This window comes from Alligator sinensis, unplaced genomic scaffold (assembly GCF_000455745.1).
Source record: "Alligator sinensis unplaced genomic scaffold, ASM45574v1 scaffold312_1, whole genome shotgun sequence".
Classification (NCBI taxonomy): domain Eukaryota; kingdom Metazoa; phylum Chordata; order Crocodylia; family Alligatoridae; genus Alligator; species Alligator sinensis.
Window position 1 is genome coordinate 1,651,416 of NW_005842029.1, and position 12,452 is coordinate 1,663,867.

Here is a 12,452-nt window from a genome sequence, read left to right on the forward strand (position 1 = left end):
TCCTGCTTCTAGGTGCCTCTGGGATTAATAGTCCACAGTCACAGCCAGCACTAGGTAAACAGGGCAAGGCAGCTCCATACTCAGGGGAAGGGAAATTTAACCCCCTTCCCTGGCCCCAGACCCCAGCAGAGGTTTGCCTGGTGGAGACGGCCAGTGATCCAGCCAGTGAGGCCAGTGAGTGAGCCGTCATTGCTCCAGTTAGGGAGCAGAGGGGTGGGGCAGCCCTGCTTTCTGGAGCAGACGGCACAGCCCTGTCCATGGGTGGAAAGCATGCTGGGATGCGGGGGAACTGTGATTTAACCTGAACCAGGAAGGAGTCTGGGACAGAAGTTTCATAAACCAGTTTACCTAAATTAGTCAAGTCTGATACTACATTCAACCAGGTTTATCTTAAACCAGTTTCAGCTGTTTTGAAACTGGTTTTTGTATAACTCCTGCTGTTGAGTTCAGTGGAATTTTTGATCTTTTGTCCACAACCTTTAAAACTAAAGCTCCTTTATTTTTTAATAAAAGCTAAGATGTTTGCTTAAATTGAATGCCTCCAAGGGCTGGACCTTCAAGAAATGAACCAAATGCTAAAAGACTTTGCTAAAATCATCAAAAGATAAAAGATATGTAAAGATAATTGGATTTAAAAGATCATTTATCCATTTTGTGAATGTGTCTTTTAATATTTTAGTTGCCATGTATATCTGAAGCATTAGTACATCATACTCTAATATTAAACAGAAAAGTGAGCGAAGCCAGTATTTTTAAGTAAATGATTTTCCTCCTTACACCTTGATTATACCAGGAAAAAAGCCAATTCAGAAATGCATATTATTCTTGACTGTGATCTGGCTTTGATTGTTCAGATCATTTGCAAAAACAAAACTATAAAGCAGCTCCCAAAGATTTGGTTCCCAGTTTCAGCCTTCATGCTGTCTTTTTAAAAAAACGGAAGCTCAGTTTACCTTCTAGCAATGTGAATCAGTTTCTCTCTGGATAAAGTTTCTCAGTATAGTTCAAATTCCTCTGAAGGCTGTTCACAGTGTCTATGATATGCATCCCTGCTTATTTAGGAATGTAAGTTCCAGGGTCATTTTATGTAAGCTGAAGCGCTGAACCTTCTTTTCTAATTAGAAACATAATTTTTCTAGGTGTTGTTTAGACTGCACAAGAGCCTTGCAGTAAGAGTGGTTTGCTGCCATGACCCACTGACAGTGCTAGGACGTGGTGTTGCAAGCAGGATTGGGTGAGAAAAAATAGCTTGAGGGAAGAAACATTGTTTTCTTATTTCAAAAGTCTTGTCCCTGTGTGGGAGGTACTTGGATTTAAGATGTTGTGGGCAAGAACAGGAAAAAAGAAAAGAACATTTTTTAGGGGTAGGCAGGAGTGGGAAAGGTTTCTGTGAGGGGCAGGATTAAAGACACAGTCCTGTATGGGGCTCTAGTCGGCACTACATTTTTTATAAGCAAGGGACCAAGAGACACACCTGATATTTACATTACTATTAACATAAAAGTGTATCTAATGAGCCACAACTCTTATGGTCCAGCTTCAACACAAAGACACAATAGGGTTTAATTTTTTTTAAACATTTTTATTTGCTAGTTGTTTTTGTTTTTCTTTAGCTATAGCGTTCACTAATAAGAAGAGTTAATGGAAGGACATACCACTGACTCCAGTGGAATGATGGATTCTTGAAAGCAAGTGAGAATGCCTAGAATACTTTCTCTCTTTTCTGATTTCCTGGTTTCTTTAATCCTGAAAGAAAAGGGAAAAGAACTACATTAAAACCAGCCTCATGCAGAACTCTCAAACCATGGTGGTAGAATTTGTATTTTGCCTGGTAAACCAGTGATAAGATATGACTTTGAACTCCTTTTATTTCTTGGTATAAAAGAATTAATAAATGGTATGTATAAAAATAGCAAAAACTTGCAAATTTGTTAATCACCTAAATCTGTGAACTAAACTGATGCGACTGCGGTGCCTTTCAGTTTTTGCTTCTTTCAGACTTTGCTTCTGAAGTAGTAAGGAAACTTCACTGTATTGAATGATTTTTTTAAATATGCTAATATGTTATGAACTATATCTGTAACAAAGGCTATGCTGTCAGTTTGTTTACATTTTCATGCATGATACAAGGTCTTGGAGATTATATCCTTACCCTTGTATAGCATTGCACAATTTGTTAGCTGTACAATGGGATATCTTTGTTTTTCCCTGAAACACTGCGTTCTCTCTGAAACACCATTTAACATCGCCAGACATTGGCAGGATAGCCTCTGTCTGGTATGGCATATTTTATGGTTCTATGGATATGATCTATCCTTATGCACAGAAGCTAGCCTAGTTTAGTTTACAATTTCTTTAAACACTGAAAACATGGTAAACCAGTACAAGCCATCTTGTGAACGCACATGATTTGTATTTGTCTAACTAGATAACCTTTTTAAAAACAATTTTCATTAACTGGTACAACTGTGAATATATGAGGCCTTCGTCTGACATTTGACTTGCTTCCAATTCAACATAGATTTTACTGACATTATGTTCAGACAGAGTTTGAATTTTTAGGAGTCAGGTCTTATGTCCATTGCTAAAAGGTTTCTTTTCACAATTCTTTTAACAGAAGTTATGGATGTAAAATTTTCACAGGCAACAAGGGAAGAAAAGAATGCTAAATATCATCACAGCATCAATCATCATGTAATGACTGACTCTTTTTAGATTAATATTATACTTTTAGCTAGCAGTGACAGCTATAGTTTAAGTTTACATTGCTATTTCCATTACTATCCTGAGTTCTCATTCTGACAAACTTACTGGACAGCTTCTAGGAGATTTTTCTTTTTGTGCTTGCTTCTTTCTCTCCAAATCGAAACAGACTTAAAAGCCATGATAATTTTTATATCTAGAAATGTTATTTTAGGCCATTTTTATAGATAAAGACCTATTATAGTTCTAATTATTTCTCTCTCTTTCTGAGCTGTACATATTTATACTTAAAGCAACTTAGGGACCTGTCTTAGCAACTCAGTACCTGTAGTGGGAGAAAACAACAAATGTCACCCAAAACCAATTAAATTTGTGTGAAATGTTCCTAAACTACATTGTCTGTAACAAATGACAGCTAACCCCCCACCATCATCTATTTTGCAGAAAGGCATTGTCAGTTTTTATTTGAGATATCTGCATCATTCAATTTTGTCTTCATCAGAAGAAAACCCCACAGATCTAAATCAATGCCAATAGACACTACATCACCATGTAAACCTACTTCTTACCTTACCCTGTTTATCACAGAGGTCACCTCCACCTATATGGTACCCAAATTTGATGACACTATAGGGCTGTGCACAGCAACAGGTATTTCCCCCTCTCTCTCTACTTCCCACTCCCTTCCACACATTCTTTTATTTTCAGTAATATTCAGATGTTCACCTTTGTTAATTTTTGAAGTATCACATTAGCGTGCTTTTGTGTATGTGTTGCATTGCTAGTTTTACATACACATAAAGACTTACTTGTGCATGTATGCCTACACAGACACATGCACACACACACTCATTCTGTTTTTAATGATTTAAAATATGCCTTCTTACTATTTCCTCTTGCTTGGTCTTGTCCATTGGCCGCCATGGTTCTAGTGGCATGTCCGGCAGCAGTGGTGGCAATGGCTGCATTGGGTACATTGGTGGGTTTGGAATCCCAGGCTGCTGGGGCTGCATTGGTGGGTGTGGACTCCCAGGTAGCTGAGGCTGCATCGGTGGATTCGGATGCCCAGGTTGTTGGGGCTGCAGTGGTGGGCTTGGATGTTCACCTGCCTGTGGTTGGACTGGCTCTTGGACTGGCATTTGTAGGCTTGGTTGTTGCTGTGGTATAGGCATCATTTGATGTGGACCTGGCATTTGCATCAGCGGATGCTGGGGTGACAGGAAGGGGATCTGGTGGTGAGGTGTGAGAGTCTGGATGGGTGGATGCTGTTGGGCTATTGGTAACATTGGCTGGTGTAGCCATCCTCCCATTGGTTCATACCCATAGGATGAATACTACAGGGAGAAAAACAGTTAGTTCTATGACATTCTTAGCATTCTCAGTTATTATTTAATATTTACATGTTGTGGCACCAGGAGACCAGTCGGGTGCAGAAGCCATTGTGCAAGGCTCTATCCACACATAAATTAAAGTCTCTGTCCCAAAGAACGTATTCCTTGCTAATGCATCGTCTACATCTCTCCAGCCTTTGTAGAAAAGAATTATACACTTAAAAAATTCAGACTAAAAACTTACATTCCTTCCTTTTGGGTGTGTTAAGAGGAGCGAGTTTGCCATTTGTTGCTGTTGTCTGTCTCTTGTGAGCTGTGCTAACTAATGCAAAGGTAGTGGCTCACTTCTGTTTCATAGCCACATCGTGACCAGAGCCTTAAGCAGTGCTAACTATGTAAAGTTGTCTATTCCACATGCACAGAAACTTCCATATGCTTAGCTTCCTCCTGACTTTCATACCCACAAAGGTATAGGGCACAACTAGTTCCAGTGTGTTTTCAAGTAGCATCTGCAAGCTCTCTAAATTTTGGCTGACTGTATTAGTAACGTGCATATATATCTATAAGTATGTATAGGCAGCTACTATGTTTGTCAAAATCTGCATTTGATAGGGTTTTTGCAGATGGTAAATTGTAGAAAAAATAGATGATAGTTAAGATATGTTTACCGGTTGTCTCATCAGGCTCTGGTACCATTTCAAAGGTGTTAACACCTTCAGGGAAAAAAAAGAACAATACATCAGTATTTTAGGTGATATAAAGCCCTCTTCTAGCCAGAGAGAGTAAATTAAGTTGTCTAATAAGTGTAGTGTTGTCATTTTGCCCCATTGCTAAGGATGAAGTCATTTTGTAGATACAGATTTAAATACACTATGGGCAAATCTACATGTGCAATTAATACAGAGCAATAAACTCCAGCTCAGTAAGTGCCAGAGTTTATTGCTCTTTGGCGTGCCATTTGAACATGTGCCCAAGACCACACCATGTTGAGTTGGGTCAGAGCAGCCCTTTGCTGGCAGGAAGTCCAGGGGGTCAACCTGCCAGCTTGGGGCTGCTCTGATCCAGCACAGTGTACTGTGGAGGGGATGACTGGGGCATGAAGGTGCTCCAGTGTGGGACTGGGGGGCAGGCAGCCCTCATGCCCGTGACAGCCATGTCACTGTCTACATGTGCATTGCTGTGTATTACTCCAGCCTAATATCTCTGTACATGTAGATGCACAGATGTTTACTGTGGAGCTAATTAGTCAACTCCACAGTAAATGTCTCATGTAGACGCACCCCTATGTATTCTGAACACTCTTTATAAATACTGACAGTTAGAAATGCTTGGGTTAAACATTGTTTCATCAAATATGCTGGTTTGTCTAATGTGAAATGTTTCAACCAAGCACAACAGGTTTAACAATTTTTAGTGAATCAAAGGCAAGGTTGCCACAGCACCTGGGTTTGATTCAGACATAAGCTAAACAACAACAAAACCCCGCCCAAAATTTATCTCAAGCTGGAAATCCTGCATTTTAGCCAACTCTATTTTTGAGTCTGCATCCACAGCCTATTTTTGTGTTGCAACCTGCAAAGTTGAAACCTAAAGCCAGCTGCTCTCAAAGGAATTGCAAACATTTTTATGCTTTTAAGAAAAAAACCCTCAGAGATCACGGTTTCCAATAATAGTGATTTTCTTTTTCCTACCACAGCATCAAATTCTCTCTTGAATAAGATCCCCCTTTTCAAAAGTTTTGATGTTGCTGTACACACAAGAACAAAATACTACTCTTTAGTGCTAAGAGATTAATTTAGTTTTTTTTTCTTCCTTTATATAAAGAATACTAACTGCTTAAAGAGTGTTGAACTCTCTGAATGCAATGCATGAGTGTCAGTTACTATTAGGAAAACATGTTTTTTGTTGAATATAGATAGCAAAACAAGAAATATCACTACTACATGAACTTCCATTCTTTGGATGTCCTTCCTGGGTGACATTACTACTAGTATTTGAACACTTGTTTAGATTTGATTTAGTTCAGTTAATGCAAAGCACATTTTGTAGCAAATACAGTCTGGAGACCTAGTGGGCTATATGCAACATTGCATTACTTTAGTTTTATGCCAGTGTAACTGCAGTATTGTATCAGTCCTTACCATGTATCTTGGAAAGTGAATGCATACAATAGGAAAGGTAAAAATGTTTTACCTCATAACTGAAGTTGACATAACCAGGATGATGTGGATGGGGAGGCAACTGTTAAAAACAAAATTGCAATATGTGTCTGTTTCATTTGCTTTCTGTAATTTATTAACACAATTCTTGTGATCTGCTTTATATTAGTAACAGCCTAGAAACCAAATCCTTGAAATTATTAAATGCCTATGGCCAGTGATAGATTTGCTTCAGAGCTAGTGCTAAATCATTATGTCTACAGTTCAACGAAGCCTTCAGGCACATAAGTAGACCTATGGAAATCAATTAAACTACTTAAACATGTGCCTAATTTGTACTTTTCTAAAGTTGCCTTCTATCTAAAATCAAGCTCAAATGGCTTATTTTTACATGAAGCTTCCAAACTTTTAGGGTTTAGGGTTTTGAGAGGTTGGGAAAGAAATCCATATCCTTGGGCTGAGGGCCCTGGTAAACTGGTAATTTATATTAACAGTTTATTCCTAGTGGCTTTTCATTCTGAAAATCGCATTAATAGCATTAATACTTATCAAATTGTTTAACTAAATTTAAGCAAATAATGATTCATTTTGGGAAGTTTATAATTATATTTGTATAAGTCCTGTATATATGTTAATGGAATAGGCCACTGAATTACAATATAACTATAATATATACTCACTGGTATAGCAAATGTTGCACCTAGTAGGCAAGTGATCAACATCCAGCCCTCCATCTTTCTCGAAATATAGTACCTGAAAAAAAAGGGAAAAAATATTGTCTTGGTTAATATTAGAAGAGAACTATGTTAATATGACAGCATCTGGATCTGCTTTATAATAAACTATCTTTAGATGTCAAGGACAAGTCTGTTTAGAAAGTTAAGTCATTCATTTTTCAGTATGGGATGGAAAGAACATATCAGTGATAAAAGGCGTTTGGATTCTGGAATTCATTTTGAGATTGAACATAGTTCTTCAAACTATGTCTGTCTCCTCCAATACTTCCCTAATCTTTGAAGGGGGTTCCTTGTAACTTTGAAGCCTTGTTCATGCTGGTTAAAAGCACAGCAACTATATATGTCAATTAAAATAACATAGATGGACTTACCAAAGCAGATTTAGTAGATTCTCAAAGAATGTGGGTACGGTCAGTTTTATTTATTTGTTTTAGAAAAAAAAGTAACAGAATTTAGCAACTGGAAAGATCTGAAACATATTTGAAATCTATTCAGGATCTTTTCTTCTTGTGGGGCTAAGTTGTTTTGAGAAGAAAACAGTGTAAATACTTTCTTGAAAAGCTGTCTATAGATCCATTTCCTCACTAGAATACCTCATCTTTAGCATGTACTTGTTTGCTTTTTTATATTTTATTTTTGGCCAAATTATTTTTTAATGTGCTACTGTCACTGTATATTTATCTTAAAGCCTTTTTTCTATTATGAGTGTTACATGTTGCACCATGCGAAGCACAAAGCACACATCTGGCTTCAGAATACAGTACCACATTTTCAGTGTATTTCCCTCAGCAGGCAATATTAAGGTTTTCAAAGTAAGAATATGTTGTATTTGAGTGAAGAAATGGGTTTTCACTAAAAATGTTTCTACTCCAGTTTAAGGGTTTAACAAGTCTGAAATTCAGTTGTAAAGGAAATACATTGAAGACTGAATTTGGCCATATTAATAAAGGATAGCAAGATCCTTCTACTTACCCAGGTTTTCTGCTGACTGTGGCTTCTTTGGGTCAGCTTTTAAAAGTATTTAGGCACCTACCGATCATTGATTACAGTACCTTTAAACATCTGGCCTTTTGTTCATGTGCAAAGTACCATGCTAAATGTCCATCCCACAGTGATGGAAGAATTAAAAAGCTTAGACTTGGAAAACCAATATTTACTTGTACTAACTTAGACCGTACAAACTAAGGTTCAAATGTTGTTTTGAAACAGTAGTAAAAGAATATTCAATTCTGAAGTACTTCAGTTCTAAACTACTTACCTTAAACTTTTCTGATATTTTTTCTTTCTTAAAAGTGAATTCTCAAGAAACAGGAAACATACAGTGGCATGACTCCAGGAATGTTACAAAGCTATTACACTGATACTTTAAGAAGTATTTCTTTGACCAATTTTTAACAGTAATCATAGAAGAAACAGGGTAGCATATAGACATGTTTTTCTGAATATCTTTGGCCACATGTTAACAGTATGATTGCAGAAGAAATATGAGGTAAGCAATAACATATTTGAACTGGTCTAGAAGCACAATTCAGTTTTAAATATAATGTAGAATAATATTCTGTAAATAAAACAGGTTTACCTGTAGAAGTACTCCAGATAAATTCTCTGTAGGGTGCAAGGTCTGTTAGTCTTGATACCTTTGAATGCCTCATACTCTGCACTATTTAAACTATTTTCCTATCTTCAACAGCCAATCAGCACCCAGAAAAAAATCTCTCTAGTCATGAAGTTTCAGCCATCAGAATACACTGTTGAACCAAATATTGTGATTAGAACATTCAGTCTTTCATTATGCAAAATAATATGCTTTCCAGCAAAACATGAATATGCGTGATGCATGCTATTTAAGCAAATTAACAGCATGTATGTACTGGTTGGTCTGGAATACCTTTGAAAAAGAGCAGTGTTGTGTTCTGCTGGAGTAATCAGTAACTGTTTCTAATTTTCTTATTAAATTAGAAAATATTGAGCCAAATTTTGTCATGCCAGGAACTCTAGTAGGAGGTAGCTGAGAGCAGAAGTAAATGTTATATTTTTCTAATTTAGGGTGAAATGGCACTTGGACAGAGTAGTCCACCATATCTACTTCTTCTCTCTGGTCTTTGCATAAGCTTCTCCATGACAGTTCAGTGGGGATTAGACAATTCAAGTGACAAATTGTGGGCCCAGAGGCCTGGCAGACACAGCTCATTCAGAATGTGAGGTATGACTACTGGCCCTCATCATTAGACCCTGTGGAAAATCAATAAAGTTCAAATTAATGTCTACTGTGTCAGCATTTTTGTCCACTTTCTTCTTGTTAGATAGGGAACTGGATGAACATCACTGAAAGACACAGGCTTGCTACATTTTGGTGCTGCATAGACCACATCTCTGTAATGTGTTAGTATAATTCTCTAATTCTAGGTTTATTTCTAGTTTCGCTAAGTGTCCTCAGTGAAGTTGTTATGTTGCTGCTAAATCATTTTAACCCTTTCTTATAAATTTAATGCTATTACTTATTTTTCCCATTTCCTTAGCTCTTGGATTTTTTTTCTGTTGTTGAGAGCTATGGAAGCATATTAGTGTTCATAGAAAATGCTGTCAAAATCAGGCTATCACATAAACCTTCTTAATGCATCTTTTTCATTCACTTTTTAAAAGGTAATTTTGTTTTAAAAAGCAGCTTGTTTTCTTTCACCAGAAATACTGTCTAGTTAGCAGGGATCTGGATTTTCCGTTTCCCATGGAAAAAACAGAGTAAAAGATGGATTTCCCCCTTTACCTGAGGAAATCACGGAGTTCTCATTGTAGCAGAAAAACTTGTGGATTTTGCAGTTTTGCATTGAGCTCTCTGGAGGCTGGCAGAGTTCCAGCTTGCAAGGGGCTGGGGGGGAGCAGGAGGAGGGCAGGGGGTGCCATGTGCATGCGAATGCATGGCTGCCAGGTAGCATCGAAAGCAGCTCCCACAGGAAAGTGGTTTGTGTGTGTGTGTGTATGTGTGTGTGTGGCGGGGGGGGGGGGGGTGGGGATTGAGGCCCCCATAGTGATGGTGGGAGGGAATTGGGCAGGGCTGGGACTGAGCTGGGGTTGTGGCTGCTGCCCAGCTGGGCAGTGCATGGGACTTGGGGCCCAGAGCTGCAGTGTGTGGCCACAGGGCCCCAGTGGGGAGTGGGATGGGACTGCAGGCAGCTTGTCCAGGGGGCGGGAGGGTGGGGCCAGCTCTCCACCACTGCGTGCACTCCCAGGGGGAGGGGGAACCCGTGCCCCCCAGATCTGTGTATGGGGTGGGGGCAGAGTGGGCTGCCTGCTGCAGGCACAGGCTCCTGCCCTCCCCCAGGGCCTCCACAGTCCAGCAGACACAACTTGGTGTGGCAGGGAAGAGCAGGGCCATGCAGGGATCTCCTTGCTACTGCGAACTCTATGCTGCCCTGGTGAGTTGTCCCCTGCACATTCAGCAGCAGTGAGGGTGGTGGTGTGGGGTTGTATGTAGGGGATACATTGCCAGGGCAGCTTGGAGTTCGCAGCAGCAAGGAGATCCCTGTGCAGTCCTGCTCTGCCCTGCAGCACTGGGTTGCACCCACTGGGCTTTGGAGGCCCTGTTGGGGAGCAGCAGGGCAGGAGCCCAAGCGTCCCCTGCCCCCACCTCACGCACAGATCTGAGGGGCACGGGTCCCCCTGCCCCCCCACGGGAGCGCACATAGCAGCGGGGGCTGAGCCTGCAGCAGGCAGTGGGAGGGGAGCCAGGCTCTGCTCCACTGCAGCAGCCACCACCTCCTGCCAGGGCCAGGGGGTGCAGACCTGGGTCTCTGGCTCCATAGCCTTGGCAGTTGGGGGCCCGCTCCAGTAGGGCTCAGGGTAGCAGCAGCTATGGGTGGGGGCAAGAGGCATGAGCATAGCCAGGAGGCTGTGGGGGTGGGGAGTGAGGGGCACAAGCAGGGGCTGGAGCAGGTGGGGGGCTTTCATTTTAATCACGGATTTGGGGTATTTTATCAGAGAATTCTCAATTTTTTTATCAAAGAATTTGCAATTTTTTATCAGGGGAAACCGGGATCCCTAGTAATTACAATTTAGCTGATGGTTTTCTGTGACATTTGGAAGAACAGCATCCAGCTTTTTCTCCCATACCCCTGTTAACTCCATGGGAATAATATTGATAAGGGATAATCAAATGTAGCTGACACGATAGATTATTTGATTTGATTATTTTCTTACCCTAAATGAAATTAACAGGGTTTTAGCTACAAACTTCTATGTTAGTAGGATTAGACACCTGTAGAACAAATATGTTGATTAAAACTTATCATTTAAAAAATTGTTTATAATCCAAAAAAATAACACCAGAGTGCCTAGCCACCTGTCTAGGCACTCTGTTTCTAAAAGTCATAAGAAGTTTTGCTAAGCATAAATATTATATATATTACACTATTATAAATTCCCCTAAGGGACATGTTCAGGAGCAGGACCACAGCCAAAGACCCAGTTCATTACTCCATAGCCAAAATTATTTTCATTTTCCCTCATTTGAATCAGGTAACCTCTACAACTGCAGCATGCTGGAGATACTTGGCTGAACTATTCAGACACCCAACTACTTGACCAAAGCCAAATTTTGCTGAAGGAAAAAATGTGGAAGCCAAAAGAAAAATGCATCTGTCTGATATACTGTAGTAGTTTTCACCATCTGGAAGTGCAATATGAACATTTTTATTCAGACAGACCACATAGAGATTCTTGAAACCTAGCAGTGCATGCTAGAAGGAGTGGGAGTGGAGGATAGTAGTGACGGATAGTTTTTAACATTACTAGTGGAAAATGCAATAGCAATGTAAACCAACCTAGTGGTTTTATGTAGCTTGTAATTTCAACGTTTTGCAAGCATTCCATAATTAGATGTTGAGAGCAATTTTCTCCAATATACAAGTGAGACAAGATGCAGATGGATGGTAGTTTGGTTAGATGGTAATTAGCTGTGGTAAAAACATGGAGCGAAAAATGCTCATCTGCATTAGTTGACGGCAAAATCAGCAACAAGAAGAAACTGCCAACATTCCTAAACTTAAAAGAAAGTCCTTACGTACCACAAGCTGCTTATTCTCTTTCATTTCTGAGACTTCAGATGTTAAGGGTAAAAGCAAAATGTTGCACTAGAGTCAGTTCTGATTTATCCAAGTCAAAACCTAGAAGTGGCATAGCCTTCACACAGACAACTTGTCCCTGGAGTGAATGGCAGTTAACTTGAATTAGCTGTGATTGTCCCAGGAAAAAGTGTTATCTTGTATACTGCACAGATACTTCAAGTTGGACATCTAGAATCTCAGGATAAAAAAGGCTTTGTCCCGGGAGACATTCAGTGTTTGTTTTATCTGGAGAGAAGCTGATCCCCATTTGCTCCTTATGTGAGGGGATATGAGGGTATCCAGCAGTAACAGCTGCTCCCCACGGGATATTCAGATCAGCTCCACTTCTGACTCAGTAAGTGGTAGGAGGAAACATTAGTGTCTTTTTTTCCCAGCAGGATCTGTTCCTCTGGGAGTAGGGAA

At 39.8% G+C, this 12,452-nt stretch overlaps 2 protein-coding genes across 5 annotated transcripts in view; one reads left to right on the top strand and one right to left on the bottom strand.

Moving 5' to 3' along the window:
- Positions 1–12,452, top strand: part of ARHGAP6 (Rho GTPase activating protein 6) — a 575,699-nt gene that overhangs the window by 396,385 nt on the left and 166,862 nt on the right. The gene's annotated exons all lie outside the window — the stretch shown is intronic.
- Positions 1,595–12,452, bottom strand: part of AMELX (amelogenin X-linked) — a 16,900-nt gene continuing 6,042 nt past the window's right edge. Inside the window, exons 1-7 of one of the 2 annotated variants that reach the window (XM_025202550.1) lie at positions 11,991–12,071; positions 8,510–8,678; positions 6,874–6,946; positions 6,228–6,275; positions 4,703–4,747; positions 3,591–4,037; positions 1,595–1,746 (exon numbers count right to left, since the gene is read on the bottom strand). In XM_025202550.1, coding sequence (XP_025058335.1) covers positions 1,741–1,746; positions 3,591–4,037; positions 4,703–4,747; positions 6,228–6,275; positions 6,874–6,927 — 600 coding nt within the window. In that variant the 5' untranslated portion in view covers positions 6,928–6,946; positions 8,510–8,678; positions 11,991–12,071 and the 3' untranslated portion in view covers positions 1,595–1,740. Of the gene's footprint in view, positions 1,747–3,590; positions 4,038–4,702; positions 4,748–6,227; positions 6,276–6,873; positions 6,947–8,509; positions 8,679–11,990; positions 12,072–12,452 lie in introns of those variants that run through there. The other variant, XM_006022309.2, reaches the window with a different exon arrangement.